General features: G+C 36.9%; 1 protein-coding gene across 1 annotated transcript in view; it reads left to right on the top strand.

Annotated features, from left to right (window-relative positions):
* Nucleotides 1-501: 501 nt before the first annotated feature.
* The window catches only part of LOC108665908 (mucin-5AC), a 30,500-nt gene continuing 10,160 nt past the window's right edge, over nucleotides 502-20,841 (top strand). Inside the window, exons 1-6 of the mRNA XM_047880669.1 lie at nucleotides 502-620; nucleotides 4,807-4,937; nucleotides 12,822-13,005; nucleotides 15,081-15,199; nucleotides 19,449-19,600; nucleotides 20,200-20,345. Of these exons, the coding sequence (XP_047736625.1) occupies nucleotides 4,823-4,937; nucleotides 12,822-13,005; nucleotides 15,081-15,199; nucleotides 19,449-19,600; nucleotides 20,200-20,345 (716 nt within the window). The 5' untranslated portion in view covers nucleotides 502-620; nucleotides 4,807-4,822. The remainder of the gene's footprint in view (nucleotides 621-4,806; nucleotides 4,938-12,821; nucleotides 13,006-15,080; nucleotides 15,200-19,448; nucleotides 19,601-20,199; nucleotides 20,346-20,841) is intronic.

Raw genomic sequence — 20,841 nt, 5'->3', positions numbered from 1 at the left:
TGCACTGTGTAGGGGAGACTAAGCGCTTTGAAATGGTTCCATGTCACAGGCAAGCGTGACCGCCTTTTGATGTAACGAAATAAAATGAAGCGATTTTTTATATATGTCAACATAGTCAACCAAAAAATCTTTCTACAACCCCATCCCAATACTTAGAAAATATACTCGCAACACATGGTGTAAACTCGTTATCATGTACTCGAAGACCTTGGCCTCTTTCAACACAGTTGAACACTTGCACAACTTTAAATCTCACTGACTAATCACACGAAGTAATTTCCCTCAATGCAGGATGTATGTCAACCCTCAACCCAACTCTGGACCCCTTTCCACAGCAGCCTGCGTCCAACGGGCCGAATATAAGATTATTATTAATTTATTGCATGTGGTGCAGCCTGACATGGAGTGAGCAGAGCGTGCAGCCCCAACTGCTAATGAGCAGCGCGTGCAGCCCCAACTGCTAAGTGCCCTTCAGTTAGTTCAGTAGCGCAGTGGACGCTGTCATCGTCGGACGTGTCTCGCCTGCAGCTCCAGCCTCGTCACCAAACTCCCTCCTGAGGTGTTCAGTCCTGCACTGGAAAGTCGGCATTAGGCATCATCGTCGGTCACGCTGCTATCAGGTTGAAACTTTTAGGGTAAAAATTAGCGTATCTGCTCAATTTTTTTAATTTATTAATTTTCTTGTTTAAGCCACATCTATGGATGATACTGACCATCAGTTTCTTTATCAATGTTTAATTGCATTCAGACGTTTCGTCGTCCCTCCACCCTAAGTCGTATAATTGATTAAGAAATTTAAATTACGATGTGTTACCTGATATGTTTGATTTTGTATTCGTAGCAATTGGTGTCATGAGCTTAATAACAGTTAAGTAGATTATGAGAACCATTATATAGATTATGAGAACCTTTCACGTCCCAAATACGTAGAGTTCTTAATGCTGACCTCTTGTCGCAAGAAAAATTAAATGATGTAGTGATTAATGACTGATTTATGAGCAGAAAATTTAGCAGTTTTAACACATTGAGTGCGACACACACACTATAGCGCTGTCAGATGAAATAAAATCGCTCAAGTCCGTGGAGAAAAGGGCCTATAATTCAATAATATGCATTTAAAAATTACTTTTTAATGACAACACTTCTGAACAATCCAGTGTCTTGGATGTTACACATGTACAATGAATTTCTAATGTTATTTTCCAATATTAAAAAAAGCATTTTTCAAATTTTTTTTTCATATATTGAAAAAATTATTTTTCAAAATTTTTTAAGATATCAAAATTTTGTACGTTACAAAAATTATTTATTCTGTCAACTGATCCATGCATTGTCTCTGACTTTATGCAATTGTGACAAATTTCAGATCGATTGGAGAGGTAGAAGTGTGTTATATATGGATTATAAGATTTGTAGCAGACGAAATTATTTTTATTTTTTTTTAATATTGAACAAAAATTTTTTTAATTCTTAAAATCATTTATTCTGTCTATTGAGTCATGCATTGTCTCCAACTTTACGCAAGTGTGCAAAATTTCAGATTGATTTGACAGGTAGAAGTGTGTTAAATATCGATTATAAGATTTGTAGCAGACAGACAGACAGACAGACAAACAAACAACAAGAAGTGAAGTTAAAGAGAAGTGTCATAAAAATATACTAGTAAATTTGTAGGTTCCCGTGCATAAATCAAATTTTCCTTTTTTCCGTAATTTTTTTAAATTTAATAAGGTAGTCATGTGATCAAGAATTCTTATCGACAAACGTAATTGAAAAAAACTAAATCGCAGAATTTGTCCGGAAAAAGACATCGAAGAGTCGCGCCTCGTCGCAATTCCTGAACACCTTAAACGCTGGAAATTTTGAGGCTGAAATTCTGACAATTTTTAGAGCCTAAACTAAACTAAGGCAATTTCAGAGCTGAAAGTCAGACCACTTTTCAGAGCTGAACGCAGGCAGTTTATGAAGTTGAAACTCTTCCAGGTCATAGAGCTGAAACTCTGGCAGTATGTTTTTAGCTGAAAATCGGGCTGTTTTTTACAACACTTCTCTTTAACTTCACTTCTTGTTTGTCTGTCTGTCTGCTACAAATCTTGTAATCAAAATTTAACACACTTCTACTTATCTTATCGATCTGAAATTTTGCATAATTGTTTAAAGTTGGAGACAATGCATGAATCAAATGTCAAAATAAATGATTTTAAAAAGTAATAAAAAAATTTTTTTTTTATATTAAAAAAATTGAAAAAATAATTTTGTCAGCTACAAATCTTATAACTGATAATTTTTTAACGAATTGCAGTGAATTATTACGTAATGCATTCAATAATCTAGCAAAAGTTATAATAATTTTCGCTGCAAAGTCTGGCTCTTGGTATAAATTTCGCAGAACTGCAGTCTGAAAGCGTAGCAAATATAGAGTCTTGAAATGATTTAGCATAGATTCAATCAATACATTCAATCATCGTTGAATGATGATTTAGCATAGAAATGTCAACATTATTCAACTATCAGTGAATTCCTTGCTCTGTTTACTAGCTCACACATGACCAATATCGGTTAGGGTAAATATGGTGCCGAAAAAGTTATTATTAATCACTACCAATAACTTACTAATCAAGTTATTGGAATTGGCTTAGTTTGATAATGGCGAGAGGAATGGCCTTTGTTCACATGTCTTTGTACCCTGAGGAGACCGCAGGGTCCCCTCTAGTTTGTTCTTCATAAGAGAAGCATTACATTATTGCACGTGTGATAAATATTTCACTATACACTAATATGCATTGTGAATCATTTCATGAGTACAGTCGTAGTTTTACCACCGTGCCCTTACCGCGTCGCAGAGCTTAGAAACTTTCGTTCCATACACCGTGATTAACCTGCTACGGATAACTTGTGAGCTACATTATAAGCTATACCATAATCTATACCGTAAGCTATGTCATAAGCTGTGCCGGGTTCAGCCATGAAGTCTCACGACTAACTTTCTCAGCAGAGCCTGTTTATCATTTAAATATTAGTCATTATTTAACAATAGGTTATCTGAATATAGCTGCGAAAAATTGTCATCTTTTTTGCAATTAAAGTCTCGGTTCTTATATAAATACCGTCAACAAATTTTCATGCAATTAATTTTATGTAATTATAAATCGCGTGGATGAGTTCAGTTTTTTATAGTTTGGGCAAAAGCACTTTTGTAAATAATTTTAAAAATTGCCTGCAGTTCGGTCGCCACTGTAAGAAAATTAAGCATAAATATCTGAGTAATAAATAAAACCTGAACACGAAAAAAACATTTTACCGAAGCAAAATTATCACATGGATGAATCTTAAATTGATTAAAACAATCGATGAATTTAATATTAAACTTCTAAACAAAACTGGGCCTTAATTAGCCACTTCAGGTCGCTTAATATTTACAGTAGCACGCCCAGCCCTTGACATGAGATATTGTCCTTGCATACTTAAGTTATGTTCAATGTTCATCTTGAATATTTTTATCACTAATTATCGATTTAATCGATTACTGCGAAGGAAGTTTCGACGTAACTTTTGGCGACACTCGTCCAAAACAAATGCACTTGTGATCTTAGGTTTGCAATAGTATTTTACTTATATACATTTGAATGATATTTTGTCAATTATATGTATAGCGACCATCATTAGTGAACTGGCTTCAAATTTTCTAAATCGGACTGTAGCCGCCAATGCACTCGTGATCTTAGGTTTGCAATAGTAATTTACTTATATACATTTGAATGATATTTTGTCAATATATGTATATGTATAGCGACCATCATTAGTGAACTGGCTTCAAATTTTCTAATTCAAATTTTCTAAATCGGACTGTAGCCGCCATTTTCCATTTCTCTGGATCATCATTAGTGAAAATGGTTTCAAATTTTCTAAATCGGACTGTAGCCGCCATTTTCCATTTCCTGGATTTTTCAGAAGTAGAATTAGTGTACTAGACGTAGTCAATTTCTGATGCGCCAGAGTATCGGTATGGGACCATAGATGCCTGTATAGTACCAGAAGAACGCAAACTATTCGAAACTGTAAAGTACTTTCTTATAGTCTAGTCCTTTGGACCTTTGTTTGGCTATTCCATTGCGTACGTCATGGAGAATTCGTTCTTATCCTGTCATGATGGCGTATCACTACCAATAACTTATTAATAACTTATCAGTACAATAGCCAAACAAAGTTCACAAAGGACTAGACTATAAGAAAGTCCTTTACACGGGCAATGTTTTGAAATGAACAATAAACACATTATAAGAGGTCAGTTAAATCTCAGGAACAGACTTCACAATATATGCTAGAAAATCTGTTATTTATAAGAAAACGGCTGCCGTGAAACTTGTACTCGTTTGAGCGAGTAATTTTGAAAGTCGAAAATTACATCTCTCAGTTTGAACCTAACAGTTCATAAATGTATTTGAATAAGAGAGAAATGATAAAAGATATAGTGAACTTCTCTGGGTTCAGCTAGACTGTTAAGAGTATTTCATATCGACGGTGTAATCATGCAAATTAAAAGTGTTTTTTTTATAGGTGCCGTAGTACTTTTCTAATGTTTTCAATTTCAAGCTTTTTCAATCCTAAAAAGGGAAAAGTGCATAGATATAAATATCATGGCTATGCATGTACTCGAAGGTTGTTAATTTATAATTGATCATTATTAATGAATTAAATAATTTTATTTGCCGTGTAAAACCACAATTCGCGACTGCGTAAAATTAATCAAACATCGTTATACAACAAGTAAGAAATGCGAACAGAAAGAATTTCCTAACTTTACAGAGCTGCTGTCAGTGTTATGACTGCGACACGCAACAGCGATGTGAGGGCTACCCTCGGTCTCCTCACCCTCATCTGTACGCTGGGCGGGACAGCAGTGGCTGATGTAGCGCCTTTCTCGCCCGACTGTACCGGTGAGTACTAATGTGTTTCTCGCCCGACTGTACCGGTGAGTACTAATGTGTTTCTCGCCCGACTGTACCGGTGAGTACTAATGTGTTTCTCGCCCAACTGTACCGGTGAGTACTAATGTGTTTCTCGCCCGACTGTACCTGTATGTACTAATGAGTTTAGACGGAAAATTTTCTTCCGACTGAAAAATGTACTAATGGTTGAAGTGGTAAATATGTTCATACAAAATTGTCCTAAAAATGTTTAGGCTGTAATAACGTTAGCGGCATTTTGTTAACCAATTAGCGGATTACGCGTGAGGAAAATTTCCGACTGTAAATTATTATATTGGATTAAATGACAAGCTCAAATTTTTGACATTTTTCTTATTATTTTGAGAAATTTTTCTTGGATGCAAGTTTAAGACGGAGAGAAATTATTATTAAGCCTAAGATGGAGAAAAATTAATAGCCATGCAGCTCAATAAATCAAACAATATAAGTGAATAATAAGCAAAGATTAATAAACTACAGCAAGGGTTTCATGTGATTTATTGACTCTTGGTGGCTTCATATCAAGACACATGGCGCTGAATTTATTACGCTGGAAATTCAGTTGACGTTGAATAAGTGGATGTTGAATACCTGTAGCTACAGTTTATCGAGAAATTAAGGGTAGGTTTAGAGATTTGTCGCAATATCCTGGGTTTGACTGGATAGTAAATCTTCATTCCGTAAGTTTTGAAGCCATGTTTTGGAATCTGCTCGCCGAGTTTTCTTAATCTAGTCGATCATTTAACATTATAAAATGTTACACAATTTCTTACCCCGACAAGAGTTGGAACGGTAATAAATGGCGACTAATGCATTTATAAACCTGATCTGATGTATCGATAAATCGAAGCTGTACGAATATTTAATGTTAGCGGAGGCATTGATGAATAGAAGTTTATGCGTCGAAAAAACGAGGTTGAAGAATTGATGCAATATCTAACCTTAGGTGCACGCTCTGCATCAGCTGCACGCTCTGCATCAGGTGCACGCTCTGCATCAGCTGCACGCTCTGCATCAGCTGCATGCTCTGCATCAGCTGCACGCTCTGCACCAAGTAATCATTTTCTGCGAAAATTGTTAAAATTGCTTTGAAATTTATTTCCTTATCAACCTGGATGGTGAATATGTTTATGTTTCAATATATTTCGGTCACTTTGATCCATTTTCAATCGTTTGCAATTCTTTTTTGCTGTCGCTCACGCTGAACTTTGTTCTTGAGTTATATTTGGTATATAATCATCAAAAATATCGTTTAAAGCGCGAGAATGCAACAAAATCCGAAATTCAATAAAAAATAATTGCATTATTACAAACGCAAACGGTTCGGTCATATAGAAAGATTTAGATTCAAGAACTGCAACACTGATTGCTGGATATTGTGCAAACACTGCTACACTGATTACTGGATATTGTGTAACACTGCTACACTGATTGCTGGATATTGTGCAGACACTGCTACACTGATTGCTGGATATTGTGCAGACACTGCTACACTGATTGCTGGATATTGTGCAGACACTGCTACACTGATTGCTGGCCACACAATCGGGCTGCTTTATATCAAAGATTAAGTGCGCGGTCATGAGCAAATTTAGTAAGAGAACAATAGAGGCATTACAGTAAATGAGAGCTCGTAAAATTGCTTTAATGGACAATGTTTCAGTAAACTGCATTGCATTGGGAACAAAAAGGCATCATTTGTCCCTAATATAAGGCTCCATGAAGCTGTCATTCGTCAACTCATAATAGTCTGCCCACGATTGGTCAACGAAAAATTCACCTGCTTTGTTCTTAGGAGAAAACTTGCATAAAACGAGTGCGCAGAAGCTGAAGTCGCCCAAACTCTTCTATCCATTTGCAGCAGTCAAATTTGGGTGATGATAAATTTCGTCCAACTTTCTCGGAACTAGAACGTACGTTATGTAAGTTTTAATGATACTTCCCCATGAATATCCAGGGTTGCAGTCGCGGAATGACAGAGTAATGATACTTCCCCATGAATGTCCAGGGTTGCAGTCGTGGAATGACAGAGTGAATATTTTCTTATCAAATACCCAGTAATAAAATAATTAACATTAGTATTTCTTTATTCTCATGAGCGTTGCACACAATGGAGGGCAGGCTGCAGAGGGTCAATAATTAAACAATGGCCATCGCGGATTATCATATTCATTTTTACACGGCAAAACGCATCAAATTTTCGAGGCAATTAATTTGAATATTGTAGAATTTATATATGCAAATGAGGTATATAATTACACTAAGTGCAAGTCTCTCTCAAGCTCTATTTTTTTAATTAACGCTATATCCCATGAGTAGTCGATAAATATTAAAACAGTGGTAATAAATCAAAACTATAATTTGAATGCGTTAGTAGAGAGAAATCTTTGAAGTGAATAATTGGCTTAGATTCTAGTAAACGGGATGCTCAGTATAGGAAACATGCTCTAGTCAAGAATAAGTAGTCTAGAAACGTTATTTTCCCAAATGAATGTAGTTTTCTTAATTCACAACGAAATCATAAGGAGTTCTTACCAATTAATGTTCTGGTTTAGAGACTTTGCACAATATAATTATTTACGATTTTATTTATTTATATTGTAGTACGACCCTCTCTGGATCTGGTTTTCAATATCAATATGTTGAATTTTCTTGGCGTTTTCTTTGCTTTTAAATTCCTTGTGAACTTGCGATATAAACAGACTGATAATATAAGTTCTCTGGATCAAGGTTCATTAAAGTAAACCATGAAAGCAGTTCTCTACAAATAATACATAAATGATACAATCACTATTTGATTAGCCGGTAAATTATCTCATCGTAAATAGAACATAATAATTTTGCTCCGTGCAGGCTTTGATGCACGGATCGATAACAGATAACCAGGCTCACGGTTCAGTCGCGATAAACTTGAGCAAATCCATCGCCTAAGTTCCCGGCACAGCGAATCATGGCAACATTTAGCGCAGAAAGATAAATTTGCAACACTGAAGAGTTTTACAGCATGTCATGTTTTTATCGAAGCACCTAATGGCACCTGAAGAAGTTTGGTCGACGAGGTCAAAGTTGAAAAAGTAGTTATGGTCCGCTGTGTTATCAGGTAACGTTGACAACGCAGTAAACGTTAGAATCGCTTCTGCAATGCCGAATAATATTTTGTTAATAATTATTGGTATTGGCTGGTTATCTACCTCGTTCGCCAATTGACCGGTTATTCACAGCGATGAATGATTGGCTAGCTGTAGTATTAAATTAAACACTAATTGTTATTGTGAGAATAAATTGTTTGTATTACCAGCATGTTATTTCTAAATGGGAATGTTATTCACTAAATCATCCTGCTACAACATCTAATACTTTTCTTCTAACTCTATTTTAATGCTTGAATGGCTACCGATAGTTAGATTTCAATAATCCTTCTCTATAACGCGCTTAAACTTCCCGCGGATTCACTTCATCGCGGGTTTTCAAGAAACATTGATAAGAAAAATCATTCGCGGATACATGGTCCCCGGTCGTCGTATTCGTCACCTTCCGTCTTCAAGTCGTCGATATGCGAGTTGCTTCAACGTGAACATTAGTTGAACTTTGAGGCCCTGAGGAATAGTTCTCTTCATCAACGATGCTTTTCAGAGCATTGTGAGCGAAGTTTCAGTGCTTCGATTCACTTATTCAGCAGCACTGCTGGAACTTTATCGGGTCCTGGTGCAGATATACTTTGTACAATGAATTATTCAAGACCTTATAATATAAACACATGAATAATTACTATCAGTTGATCAATTTCCCATCTCAGATTTTAACTATCGCGGCCGATGCCTGGAAAGTAACACCCGCGATAGAGGAAAGATTACTGTATTTTTTGCGTTGTTTTTGGGAGAAAACTCATGTCACTCACCCATGCTCTCATGACGCGTTACCAGTGTTTGATCTAGCGTTACTAATGCTTACTGAAATATAACCTTGATTAACTCGTAGGTTATCCTATTAAAAATTAAGCCAGCGCGTATATAGTCGAGCATCGCGTATGAATGACCATCATGCAGGTGTTGATAAGACGGCACGCATGCGTGTAGTCTTATAGCTTCTACGTCAAAAATATCCGTACTTACAGTCATGATTTGCATGGATTATTTGCTGCTCGATGCTGTTCATTACATATGAAATCTCGCATACTCATTGAAAGTGTGTACACTTTTTGTAAATACACCCATTAGATGTGGGATATACAGGGTGATTCACTGAAACTTACTGTTTTGTATTTTGCGCCAAGCAGCGTGGCAAGATTATGAAGTTTTGTGTTCCGTTTAGTCAGTTGCCACTATGCATTGGACAAGTGAGCAGCGTGCGTTTACTGTCGAGGAGTACTTTTCTAATGACCGCTTTGCAGAGTTGTCTCTGTCTCAGACAACATTTCGCCGAGCGCCCCATCTCTTGAAATGTAACCTTCCTTGGCCGGACCGATCCCCCTATTTGGTTTCGTGCGATATTTTATTTGGTTATCTTGAGTCAATCATTTACAATGACCGTCTAAGGACCCTACCTCATCAAAAGAACAACATACGCCAAGCCATCGTCAACATACCCGTCAATTTGCTTCAGCGAGTTGAACTGAACTTCAAAAATCGACTAACTGAATGCATTGACTATGGGGCACTCATTAGTCCGATTTCATCTTTAAAAATAAGTGGTGCAAAAACTCGGGTAATATACTTTTCAATAAAACTATATTGTAATTAAATCTATACTTTTATCTTTTTTTATTGAGCTATCAAAGTTTCCATTAATCACCCTGTACTGTATAAATGCATTCATTGTAGTTGGGACCCTAATCGCTGCTGAGAACATACTACTTGATTAACGCTGAAGTTCTCGTTGCAGCAGCAATGTTTGACTGGAACAAATGAAAATTTTATAATTGAAGGTATAGTTAAGCGAAGTCATGAATGCGTGAAGCTCGGAATGCCTCACCTAGCTGGAGGTGCAAACTTTTCATCGAAGGTGAAGTTAGTCGGCAATCTCTGGCTCAATTCCAGAGACTGTGCAGCAAAACTTTTCTAATCAATGCGACCAGCGAAGGCTAGCCAGCAGTCCAGTTGGAAAGACTGCAATCAATTTTTTATCAAAACAGCTTGCTTCTGATGCCTTGTAAAATTCACCTTTATTATTGTTTTTATTTCAGTCGATTTCGGTGAGCCGTGCTATTTTAAAGCAATAAATACAAACGGAATAGCTATAACTTTAGTCTGAAATCGAGATCCATCACAGCTCAAAGCAACGAATTTTTCAATCATTAAGTTTAAGTGCATCGATTTTTTACTGGTCAACTGTACGCCTATTTCCAAGTCTAACATGCTTCGTATCTTGTGTTCTCAAAGCTTGAACAACAGTAAGCAACTATTACTTTTGGAAATTCGTCATCCGACTATGATTTCTTCATGTAGCCACCTGACAAATGAATCATGATTTTTCACTCAAATATTTTTGTGAGTTGCCGGAATGACATTTGAAATTACAAAAAAGCTTATTCCAGCATTATTTGGAATTCAATGTTCAACTTTTTGAAGTTAAATTTGTAATATTGATGTTATGCTTCCGAAGAAATATTTCGTATTCAATTATAAACCTGTAAACCAAACATGGTCCAAGATTGAAGCAATTAGAGCTTTTTTCGAGCCTCATACGCATATTGTAGCGTAGCGCGACCAGATGATGTGTGGGTGATGGTTAGAGTGTGGCATAGGTTATTTTTGGCACTCTATGATTACCTTGAAATTTTTGGTGCATGAATTTCAGCGTTATTTTGTTCAACGATCAATAAATATTAGGTTTCATATAGAGTAGATATTAAACTTCAATTGTACCACATTAAAATCTACTATAGCTGATTTTTAGCATATCCACGAAGAGAACATGTAATTCAGTTGGAGTTGTTTGGTGAACCTTGCAACATTAGTGGAACAATAATGCTGACATGCCAGGGTGTTGCAAATACGTTTTGTTTGTGCGAGAACAAGAAAATAGCAATTTTATGTCAATTAGACAATATATATGTCAATTTCACAAATTGTACCATAGTAGCTGAGAAGCTAAACTCTTTAAAAAAAACATCGGCCCCTGGAGTGACGCAATTTTTAGCGCATTTTCTCNAGTTATATTTTTTTTGTAAGGCAACAAACTAAGATTTACAAATATGTGCAGAAATGACATGAAGTTGATTGGAAAGAACGTAAAATATGCAGAGTTTTTGCACAGACAGTAAATCACAAAATAATTTAGATAACAGTAATTCGGGATTTTCCAAATTTTACGGTTCGATTGGGATAAATGTATTCGGAATAAGATATTTCCTTCACAAAAAATTATCTTACACGGCACCTATGCAATGCGATGAATAACTGATGAGCTCGAATATCCTACTCAACAATAACATTTGATTTCAATTTCTTTAGCAGCCAATAAAAAGGGAACAGAATTCTAAAATAAAAACATTCCATCGAAAAATAAAGAAATAATTTCTACAACAAAATTGTCGGGCTGGCAATCTAGAGCTAATAGCTTCTACAAAAGAGCGCGCTGCCAATTGACTGTAATAACTCGGCAATATTTAACTTCCATCTGTACTGTACAAATAAGTCGTCTTTCATTACAGCTCATGCACGCCACCTCACAAAGAACCATAGAGAAATACATGGTCATTTATTATTTTCTGATAGTATTTTCTTTCACTATAGGAGCCTCGTTCTCAAGATAAATTTAATTTTATGGTTGAATTCTTACTTAACACATCATTGTGCGGAAATGAGATCGTTTATTTAAAATTAAACGAATTATTAAATTTGCCGGCATTTCTCAAGGATTCCAATTGTTGGTTGGTTAATATTAACTCTCACCATTAAGAGCATTTGCATGGTTTCAATTGAACATTTATAGATGCTGCTCTCTGGAATCGATATCGCTACACCAGTATTGGACTTAACAGATCAATGCACGATTATTTTCTTCACGCGAGTTCAAGTCTGCAGTTTGATAAGTTCTTGCCTATACCTGCAATTAGCTCCAGCAAAATTCAGTACTAATCTTTCAAACTTTCAACCTTTGCATGTCAGTGTGAGAATGTAAACATATTTTATTCACGATAGCCCCGTGAATAAAACGCTTTTACATGCCGTTCTGCTGTTCAACTCTTAATTCGGGTTTGAATTGATATGTAAAAACAAACATTAAGTTATAAGATGTGAAAATTGACTTATCGATTTATTGATTAAGGTGAGTTCGGGAATGCAAAAAAAGTAGTTAAATAAAACTTCAATAGCTGAGCTATACCTATAACTAAACATTTAATTTATTGCCAGAAAATGTGGCCATTTTCTCAGATGTTCTTGACGACACTCGTAATCTTTAATTTTTCCAACGATTCAACATGCATTATAAAGATGAAATAACTTTACATCTCCCATTTTATTCGTACATACTGTCGATTTTAAAAATGTTGCACTAAATAACATACTGTCACTGTTACGATTCCCTCAATAATACTAATTCCTTACTAATACTATTACCTCATTAACAATCACGAATCGCTATTCTCGCCTGCAATTCTTCATAACGATTGTTCAGGCATTCAATCCGTATTAATGTCACTGGTTTGGTTGAATTATGCTTCCACCAAATGATTGTTCAGGCATTCAATCCGTATTAATGTCACTGGTTTAGTTGAATTATGCTTCCACCAAATGATTGCTCAGGCATTCAATTCGTATTAATGGGGCTGGTTTAGTTGAATTTTGCTTCCACCAAATGATTGCTCAGGCATTCAATTCGTATTAATGGCGCTGGTTGAATTGTGCGCAGACTCCGGTGCTGCGGTGGCCAGCTCTCCCTTCACCGCCACCTTCTGCCGCATCACCGACGCCCAGTGCCTCGAACTCTGCGCCGGACAGGCGGCCCTTACCTACACCCTCGACGTCGCTACTTACACCTGCACCTGTTCCAACGACACGGCAGCTGCAGATGCATCTGGCACTCCGAGCACTGGGTGAGTCTGTCACCTGTACCTGCTCCAACGACACGGCAGCTGCAGATGCAATTAATATGGCTATTAATTAGGAGTATCCGAAACGTTTGCTGTTTAAAAGATTTCAGAAAAATTTACTTTTTTTCATCAAATTTGGTGCACATTTTTCAGAAATCACAGATTTTTCAACATCAACAGATGAATTCCATGCTAAAAAGTAATTGGTGAAGCTCAGGCATTCAATTCGTATTAATGTCACTGGTTTAGTTGAATTATGCTTCCACCAAATGATTGTTCAGGCATTCAATCCATATTAATGGCGCTGGTTGAATTGTGCGCAGACTCCGGTGCTGCGGTGGCCAGCTCTCCTTTCACCGCCACCTTCTGCCGCATCACCGACGCCCAGTGCCTCGAACTCTGCGCCGGACAGGCGGCCCTTACCTACACCCTCGACGTCGCTACTTACACCTGCACCTGTTCCAACGACACGGCAGCTGCAGATGCATCTGGCACCCCGAGCACTGGGTGAGTCTGTCAGCCCGCATCTGCTCTAACGACACGGCAGCTGCAAGTGCAATTAATATGGCTATTAATTAAGAGTATCCGAAACGTTTGGTGTTTAAAAGTTTTCAGAAAAATTTACTTTTTTCATCAAATTTGGTGCACATTTTTCAGAAATCACAGATTTTTCAACATCAACAGGTGAATTCCATGCTAAAAAGTAATTGGTGAAATCAATAACACCACAAATAAGAGGAAATGCTTTTGCGTGCAAATCGATATCTATCCATTTTTTAGCTAGCTACATCACTGAACGCTTATTCTAGCCATTTTTTCCCAGTTGAGATAAGTATTTTTAGTACTAATTTCAAGATGATAAGTAAAACAAAAGCCAAATGATCTGACACGTGACTGTGGGAATCCACTATCGTTCCCTAACCTTTACTTTCAAAAAAAGTTAAGAGATCGTAAGTTCATCAGCCAATCATTGACGGTCTTTCAAGCAAAATCCACCAATCATAGACAAGAAAATAGAGCGTAAGTACTTACGTTCACTTAACGAGTTTTGAAAGTATGGGCCCCTATCCCCATCGTGAGATAGGAAATGATGATTACTTTGCTGAAGTAATTGTTCGGAAAATATCGAGAATATTGTTGAATATAATCTATGTTGTAGAATATCTACAGCAAAGAATACCGATGTTGTAAGGGATCAGCACTTGGGTCTCAGTTGGCTTTCGCATAAGAAAAGATAATTTGACTCGGATTACTGAAATAAATAAAGAAAATTTTAATAAACATGCTCTAAACAAATGACAAAAAGTATAATGCTGAAAAGTATGAATAAATCGCAAACATCAATACACAACCATTCGAACCTAGCCAGTGTGCGTTCTCTGACGGTAATGGACGATTGTAAAACTATTCTCCGGCCTTTTTCACAAACAGCGTTATGTTCCTACACCGTATCAACTCTTCTGCCTTGCTCCATTTTAAAAGTATAAATGAGTAATTGCTAAACCAATAATTCCCATACCTGCAGATGAAGAACGATCAGTTTCATGTCAGGGCGAGAGGATCCGGTCGCCTTGTCATTTCTAACAACTTGTATTGCAATCCATGAGCGCATCCATTTCATCGCTCGTTTCTTTAAACGACAGATTCGCACACATCAATCAGTCCAATGTGTTTTCTGATGTCAATGCATACGCTACGAAGATCGACTACACCAGTCATGCCACTGTGCTTTTTATGGTTAAATAAATTAATCTTCCGTTCATAATAATGGAGCACGGTTGTATTAAGTAATTCAGATCGCTTGAATTTCAGTGAGGGAAATTCGTGGATCATTAAGATTTCTCAAAGTTGTAAATAAACTTTATACTGAAGTCTTCAATCCTTTACGATTAATTCTAAACAAACGCATGGATTTGATGTCGGGGGCAAAAAATGTTTGCCACAAATAAGATCAGTTGTTTTCCATATTAAACTGACCAAAAAATTGCAATTTTCATGTAATAAATTTATCCCGAACTACTCAGTTTAATAACTTATTATTTCCTATTTACCACATCAGCAGACTTATTATACCGCAGAAAGTCAACTGCTGATGTGAAGGCGTCGGCTGGATGCGAGGATGTGTACATCAATAAGAAGCTCTTCGTGCAGGCGCCATACCTAACCCAGCACGGCTACCTCATCTGCGACATAGAAGGTGGGCTACCGCATGTAGTTAGATTACTTTATTCTTGTTGGTTAATAATGCTCCGTTCAACAATATAGTTGCTTGAGTCAATGATAGAATGATTTCGCAGACTTAAATGAAAGTATTTTATTAAAATCTGATGTGCATGTGTGCGAGTGGAACTTGTAGCGTATAAAAATATGTAAAATAACGAAAATTAAGACATAGGTATATAATTCAAGTTAAACTTGTGCATAAAATCAAAACGTACTGGTCCTAATGTTAAAAAAATTACTCTTTGCTTTAAGAAATTACATAGGAATTAAGAAGCCGTCGCAGTTTAGCTTTGTAGTTGGGAAATTCAAGGCTGATGGGGCACTTATAAATATAACAGATTGCGTCAATCAGTCGGCAAAAAGGTAAGTAAGAAAGTATGTTGAGATCGAGGACAATGAAAAATACTGTCATTTATTACCGGGATATTTGCCCCAACACAAATCGCCTAAAAAAGAATTGGCCATAAAACATCGCGAATCAATAATGGTCAACTATTTTATGCTGAATGACCATCTATAATCTGAGCAAGAAACCGTAATATTAGGTTGGACGAAATAAGCGAAACCCCTGACATTTTGGTGTCGTAAATTTTTAACATGTTTTAAACTATGAAAACGTAACATATTTTCATGTTTTATTGTTTATCGTTGCTGCTAATTTATATTTATCTTTGCTTTGATATTTTTAGTACATTTTTGTTTCTACAACCTAACCTATAGCCTATAAATGGCAAACCTCTCTGACTTCCAAAGTGGCCAAATTGTTGGTGCCCGTATAGCGCTAGTGATACAGTAACTTCCCGAATGCTTGAATTTTCTAGAGGTACTGTCTCAAAAGTAATGACTGCTTTTGAAAGAGAAGAAAAACGTCCTCAGCAAAACACAGGGCTGACCGAAATTCGAATGTCTGAGAAAGACCGTTGATACCTAAATCGAATGGTGAGGGACAATCGAAATACCGCGGCTGTTAATATTACTGCAGACCTCAATGGACACCTACAGAATCCAGTTTCCATAAAGACTGACCGCCGAAAGCTGCACGTACAGATCTGGATTCTATGGAAAAGCTGCAATTAGAATTCCTCTGGTGTCAAATACAAATGCTTCCAAGTGTTTAGAGTGGTGTTGAAACCTCCAGAATTGGTCCCTCGATTATTCCTCGAAGAATCCCCTCGATTATTCCTCCAGAATTGGTCCTCGATTATCCCCCAGAATTGGTCCCTCGATTGGTCCCTCGGTCCCTGACGAATCATCGTTTAACTTATTTCCAAACCTTGGCCGATTTTACGTTTGGAGACAGCCAAGACAGTCATTTATTCCCGACTGCCTCATTTTAACCGTAAAACATGGCGGGTGATCTGTAATGATCTGGGGAGCTATTTCTTGAACATCTGGCGGATCAATGATTTCTCATCATGGAACTATCAATATCCGTGACTATTTAGTAATTTTGGAGGACCAAGTTCACCCAATGGTTCAAGCACTGTTTTCGGAGGGGAACGCCATCTTTCAAGATGATAATGCCCAGCTCCACATAGCAGGAATTGGTAAAAAATGGTACGATGAACATTCTAATGAAGTTGAGCATCTCATTTTCCACCACAATCACCAGACCTGAATATTATCGAGCATTTATGGTCGGTTTTGGAGAAAGTCAGTTGTTGATTCCCGCCGCCATCGTCTTCAAAAATTCTGGAGGGAGTTTTACCTCGGAGAATTAAGGCTGAAATCGCCGCAAAGGGCTGACCTACGCCATATAAAAATAAAATTTGTTGATTTCTTAGGTGTTTCCCTTATTGTGTTTAACCTTTGTAGTTTGTCGGAGTTTGAAGCGGGATTGGTCCTTCTTTGTACCGCAATTACGCGATAATGATCGTGAAGGCAGATTAAATGCATGAATCGCTGAAATGGAGACAACGTGGCCTGAGGCAACGATATTCCAAATGAAATAATCCATTATCTTTATAACTGAATGAAAGTATTTACAATTTACTTCGAAGGCGTGCCATTGTGTGGTCTCCATGATACCATGAGGTGATGTGGTAATGAGGGAGTTAAATACTGAAATAAGGAAGTAATTTTGCTTTTATTCACATGAATGCAAATTTAATTTTAATTCAAAACTGCCAAGTCTCTTCGACCATCAATGTGTGCGTTAAATGAGGGCTCTTTGCAACAATTCAGTATATGGTTCTTCAACTCATCACGATGCCTGCATGGTGCCGTGATGGCTGTGATTGTTCGCGCCTGATGAAGACATGAGCGGGCTAGATAAACTTCACACACTGAAATCCAATTTAATTCCAGCCGCTTCTCTCTTCCTCGTCGCGCATATGTTGCTGAATGTGATCGTGAAGAAGTAAATGACTTACTTAAAAGATGCTACCATTTTTGCACGCAAAATTTCAGGATGACGTCTATCCGTATTGCACTATTATCATTTTGTTGTTACGACACAACACGAATTTGTTGTGCACGAATATTGTTGTTACGACATAAATTCATACAAATAATTGATTGAAATTACCGCTTGAAGATGGCATAGTTTTTCATTATACATGATGCTAGACAATTTTAGGAATGGTGCAGAACGCATATGACAATCGCAAGTGAACCTTGTTGCAGCCAATAACTTGTCATGACAAATGAGACCAAAATTAGCGTCCCGCAGGTCTCATTCTAGCCGCAATGTTCGCCCGACCGTCCAGATGTTCCAAACGCACTCAATTCGCACACTGACCGCCATTTGATCAAACATGGTATCTATTTTACCAGCTTGTGACGAGTCGTTCGGATAAATTCATGCCGCAAGTATTCAAGCCTGACGAAAATGAAGCGAGTCGCTCAACATTCACGACAGCTCAAATATATAAGCACGGACCATTGATGCTAATGCTATGTTCATCATTTCTTCACTGATCATCTATGATCATCTATGATCAGTGGCAAGGTGTTTCATGTATAGGCAATGTCGGCGAGACAGTAAGCAAAATGAACGTAGGTTTATCATCCATTTAATGTTCTTGTAAGCTCAAAAATTGGCAAGAGAAAAGATTTCTTACTCCAGGCATGGCGATAGAGAGTAAATGAGGCATGTCGACAAGTATATAGTTCCAGCGCATAGAATTGATATTCTAACTAGAGATTACATAGAACATATATTCGCCACTAAAACGATTACTCGCAGGAGTAGCGGCGTTCAGCAATAATGAAATAATTATTAAGCAAGGATTAAATGCCTAGGAAGACGCAGTGAAACCCCAGGAAGTTACAGTTATATAGTTCAACCATGGCTCAATTGATCGTGGGCACTAAAAAGTATTTTATTTGTGGATACAAATAAAATATTTTTATAGATCGTGCCCGTTTTCACAACACTTCTCTTTAACTTCACTTGTTGTTGTTTGTTTGTGTGCTATAAATCTTATAATCGATATTTAACACATTCTACTTGTCCAATCGACCTGAAACTTTGCACACTATCGCAAAGTCAGAGACAATGCATGAATAAATTGACAGAATAAATAATTGTAAAAATTTAAATTTTTTAATATTAAAAAATTGAAAAATATTTTTTTTAATATTTAAAAATAAAATAAGAAATTCATTGTACATGTGTAACATCGGAGAGACTGGCCTCTTTAGAAGTGTTGTCGTTAAAAAGTAATTTTTAAACCCATATTATTTTCCTTTCGCAAATCAATTACTAACTAATGACTCTGTTCAGTCTACAACGTAAAAGACGATTTCCGTTTCTCACGCTCTGAATGCAATGCTCGCAACTCAGAGGCTAAGGAAATAGAAACTATAAATAGTGAAATCATTTTATTTCTTAAAAGGCAAGTGAACAAAGTCTTGAAAAAAGAAAAGCCTCTACAATATTTAAATTGGGAGAGTTAAAAAAATCGTTTAAAATTTTCATATGACATTATTAGTGATTTTAATGCAATTTTACTCAATTCATTGCAACATGGCGTTGAAACGTGTTAATCTATTACATCCTGAAACGAGTTAATCTATTACATCCTGGCGCTGAAACGTGTTAATCTATTACATCCTNTGGCGCTGAAACGTGTTAATCTCTTTTTCTCTATTACATCCTGGCGCTGAAACGTGTTAATCTCTTTTTCTCTATTACATCCTGGCGCTGAAACGTGTTAATCTCTTTTTCTCTATCACATCCTGGCGCTAAAACGTGTTAATATAAGCGTTGTCTGTCACAGGTGTCGGTTTGTGTCGCGGCAACCTAATCCACGGCGCATCGGGCCACCTGCACCCCGACATGATCGCACAGAATTCAACGATGCTCAACGAACTCTCACCTTTCCTCGACCCTTCTGTCCATCCCTATTTCAAGGCAGACAATCCTTTCACAGTGAGAAAACTGGCGTAAATTTCACTCGCAGATACATTATTACACACATATTAATCAAGTCATTCATTCAACTGGAATGTTATGATAATAATAGTTAAAGAGAGTTGTTCACAGCGGCTGTTGAGCTGGACGAGTGATGCTCGATGGCGCTGTTTGCCGGATATATTTAGCTGGACTATTGTGTGACTTTTCGATGAATTACTTAGTTCAAGGCTGCTCAAGGTTTTTCTATCCGTAACTGGAAAAAGTCATTTATTCTTCAGGAAGTACATTTTTCTCTTTTCAATATTTTTTTCGTTCCATCTCAACATTCTAACTCTTAAGTAAAAATTTTCTATTTAAATATTGGCTGAAAATCATTTCTTGCAGAAACATAACGATTTTTCTATCAAGAAAAAATTTTGATGATGCTCTTTAAATTAGCCTTATTGCCGAATTTGAGGCATTTGAGGTAGATAGATTTGTTCATGTAAGGATATCATCGGTTACAAATATAGTTGTCCCAATTTTATCAGCAGGAACAGCCAATTTTTTTCAGAATCATTTCATTATACTATTTCGTCATTATTATCTAAGATGACCGGGGATGTTGTCCGCAGATACGCTTCAACCACTCTATACTCGTGCGATACATCGACGTATGGAGGCAGGACGAGTCTAACTACGTCTCCTCCTTGCTGGTCAACTACAACTATGACAACAACATCGTACAATACTACAATAACATCAGCAAATACGCATACTCGTGAGCACCCAATAATTCCATATAGAATGCATTAATTGTGCTAATACTTACGCTGCATATATTTGGATGAACACAGTATATGCAGTTGGGTAGAACGTTTTCTTCATGTTCATGGAATTCGGTCTCACAAAGGTACGGTAAAGTCGTGGAAGATCAATCCCTGGCTTCAACCCTATTTCAGACCCCTGGTTGATTCCTTCATGGTTCGAGGGTCGTTTGAAATTCAAAAAATGTGAATGAATTTCGTACATATGAAAATTGTCCCAAAAATCCATTTACCATTTATAGAGGTGGCAACGGGCATAAATCATTACAAAAACACGCAAAACGGGCAAAAATCATTACAAAAAATATATTTCCCGTACTTACTGCACTATCTTATCATCGTCATTATTCGAGGGTGATAAAAAATGTCAAAAATATTAGGGTATAGTTTATATTTCAAAATTTCCCCATAATAATACATAATACATAATAATACATACATAATGTATTA

This window comes from Hyalella azteca, unplaced genomic scaffold (assembly GCF_000764305.2).
Source record: "Hyalella azteca isolate HAZT.00-mixed unplaced genomic scaffold, Hazt_2.0.2 contig5880, whole genome shotgun sequence".
Taxonomy (NCBI): Eukaryota; Metazoa; Arthropoda; class Malacostraca; order Amphipoda; family Hyalellidae; genus Hyalella; species Hyalella azteca.
The sequence above is the reverse complement of the archived record's forward strand: the minus strand, read 5'-3'. Positions and strand labels throughout refer to the sequence as shown.